Genomic DNA, 2,826 nt, shown 5'->3' with positions numbered 1-2,826 from the left:
CAAACTTGTTGTCCACTCTACGAGGATGAAGGTCTCTCTTGATACCCATAAGTTGAAGATCAAGTCGTGCATTAAGATTGTCCTTTGTCTTTCCATCTAAATTTAACAGTGTACCCAGTATATTATCGAAGACGTTCTTCTCTATATGCATTACATCTAAATTATAACGTAATAATAATGTCTTCCAATAAGGCAACTCAAAAAAAATGCTTTTCTTTTTTCAATTCCCAGCCACCTTGTCATGCTCAGACTTCTTTCTCTTTTTAGTATTGTTCCCAAACTCCGTTTGTTCAAAAGTCTTGAATTCTTCTAGGACATCATAACCAGAAAGTGGCTTAGGTGCTTCGCCAAGTTCCCTGGTATTGTCAAAAGAACTCTTATTCCTTCGCCATGGATGATCATGCGGCAAATAGCGGCGATGACCCATATAGCAATGCTTGTGTCCATGTTTCAGCCTTTTAGAACTAGTTTCTCTGTGGCAACACGCACATGCTAGTGCACCTTTAGTACTCCAACCGAATAACATGGCATAAGCTGGATAATCATTAATTGTCCATAAAACTACAGCAGACAACTTAAAATTCCGTTTCTGCACCACATCAAATGTTTCAACGCCCTCTTCCCACAATTCTTTCAACTCTTCAATTAACGGTTCTAAGTATACATCAATAGAATTGCCAGGGGACTTAGGGCCTGGAATAAGTAGAGATAACATCCAATTTGAATGTTTTAAAACCATCCATGGAGGATAGTTATATGGAATGAGAACAACTGGCCAAGTACTATAGGAAATGTTCATATTGCCGAACGGATTGAATCCATCACTAGCAACTCCAAGCCTGATATTTCTAGCATCACGTGCAAACCATTTGTGCTCCTCATCAAATGTCTTCTATGCCATCGAATCTGCTGGGTGTTTTAGGACTCCATCATCAAGTCGTTTCTCTTTATGCCACCTTATTGCTAGCGCTGTTTCTTCACACATGAAGATCCTTTGAAGCCTAGGTTTTAACGGAAAGTATCTTAGTATCTTCTGGGGTACCTTCTTACGAGGGTCATCCTTTTCATTCCCCTTCCCCTTCACCCATCTAGATTGCTTACACTTTGGACATTCATCAAGATTAGCATATGCTTGCCCCCGAAACAAAATACAATCATTCACACAAGCATCTATCTTCTCGTAATCTAATCCCAAATCTCGAATCACTTTTCGAGCATCATAAAATGAAGTTGGACAAGTATTTTCCTTTGGAAATATGCTTTTTAGAAAGAGCAACAAAGCATCAACTGAATTGTTGCTCCATCCATAGCGACATTTCATTTGAAACAACTTGACAATGAAAGATAACCTTGATATCCCACTGTCTGGATACAGGCTTTGTTCATAATCCCTCATTAGCCTCTGGAACCTCTTTGCCCCCTGATGAGGTTCTTCTTCTATATTGTAATCTATGTTGGTAGCGAAATCTCTCGGCATCTCCCCTAGTGTTTCTCCTCTAAAGATGTTATACAACATCTCATAAGTGGCAGAATCATTCTCCCTTTCACAATCAATTTGATTTAGATCAGACACATCTATAGTGGATGTATCTTGAAGTATCTCACCATGATGCACCCATGTTTTATAAGAGGTCACTATCCCCCTTTGGCACACATGATGATGAACTTCATTTCTAAATTTGAACAAAAAATTGTTGCATTTGGGACAAGGACAACGTATTTGATTTTTCACACCGGGTTGAGAGAAGGCAATATCCAAAAATAATTCATCGAGGCACTTCCTAAACTCAGGAGTACGCCTATCAAAATTAACCCAACATTTCTGGTAATTGACCATTGGACTAATTTCTGCAGCCTGCAGGAGACGAGAATGGATAGAAGGATGTAAAGAGTGAAAAAAAGAGAGCAGCATGACAAAACATAGCATCACAGCGACTATCACTTTCAAAATCACCAAAAAAAGTACAAAAAATAGAATCAAAATAATAAAACCCAGAAACAAAAAATAGAATAAAAATATCAACTCTCCAAATAACTAAAAAATCAGATAATCAACCATGTTACACACCAATACTTTCAACCACAACAACATCATCATAAGTATTTTCAACTACAATATCAGCAGCCTCAAGGTTCAATATTTTAGCTAAGATTATCAACTAACAACATATTTAACAATACTCAAATAAACTGAAGTTACCTTTAGCAGAGACGTAATCGGACCAGACCAGACCAGTAGGAGAAGAAAGACAGCCGAATCAGACCAGCAGAGGCAAAGGACAACGCCGGATGAGCAGAGCAACATAAACTATCCTAAATCAATGCAATGTAAAATACACCAAATTAATAACAGAATTTAATCAATATTTCTATATTACTAAGGATCACGTAGTTACCTACTTGGTGCACGAATTATGAATCACACTTTTCACAACTCGTACCACTAACCAGCAAGTGCACTGGGTCGTCCAAGTAATACCTTACGTGAGTAAGGGTCGAATCCCACAGAGATTGTTAGTTTGAAGCAATCTATGGTTATCTTGAAATTCTTAGTCAGGAAGTCAATTATATTTATCAGTTGAATTGCGAATAAACAAGAGAGCATGGGTTAAAAGTTACTTGTTATGCAGTAATGGAGAATATGTTGGAGTTTTGGAGATGCTTTGTCTTCTGAATCTCTGCTTTCCTCTGTCCTCTGATTCACGCACGCACGTCCTTCTATGGCAAGCTGTGTGTTGAGGCATCACCGTTGTCAATGGTTACATCCCCTCCTCTTGTGAAAATGGTCCAAATGCTCTGTCACAGCACGGCTAATCATCTGAGGTT

The 2,826-nt window shown here is 38.4% G+C and overlaps 1 protein-coding gene across 1 annotated transcript; it reads right to left on the bottom strand.

Annotated features, from left to right (window-relative positions):
* Positions 1-220: 220 nt before the first annotated feature.
* On the bottom strand, positions 221-1,837 carry LOC107610537 (uncharacterized). The gene is made up of 2 exons (XM_016312583.1): positions 1,051-1,837; positions 221-693 (listed from the first exon to the last, which is right to left on the bottom strand). The coding sequence occupies exons 1-2, from the start codon at positions 1,835-1,837 to the stop codon at positions 221-223; spliced, it is 1,260 nt and encodes a 419-aa protein (XP_016168069.1).
* Between the last annotated feature and the right edge of the window lie 989 nt (positions 1,838-2,826).

Source organism: Arachis ipaensis, chromosome B8, assembly GCF_059453495.1.
Source record: "Arachis ipaensis isolate K30076 ecotype BB chromosome B8, ASM5945349v1, whole genome shotgun sequence".
Taxonomy (NCBI): Eukaryota; Viridiplantae; Streptophyta; class Magnoliopsida; order Fabales; family Fabaceae; genus Arachis; species Arachis ipaensis.
Note: the sequence above shows the minus strand (reverse complement) of the source record. Positions and strands in the feature narration are given on the sequence as shown.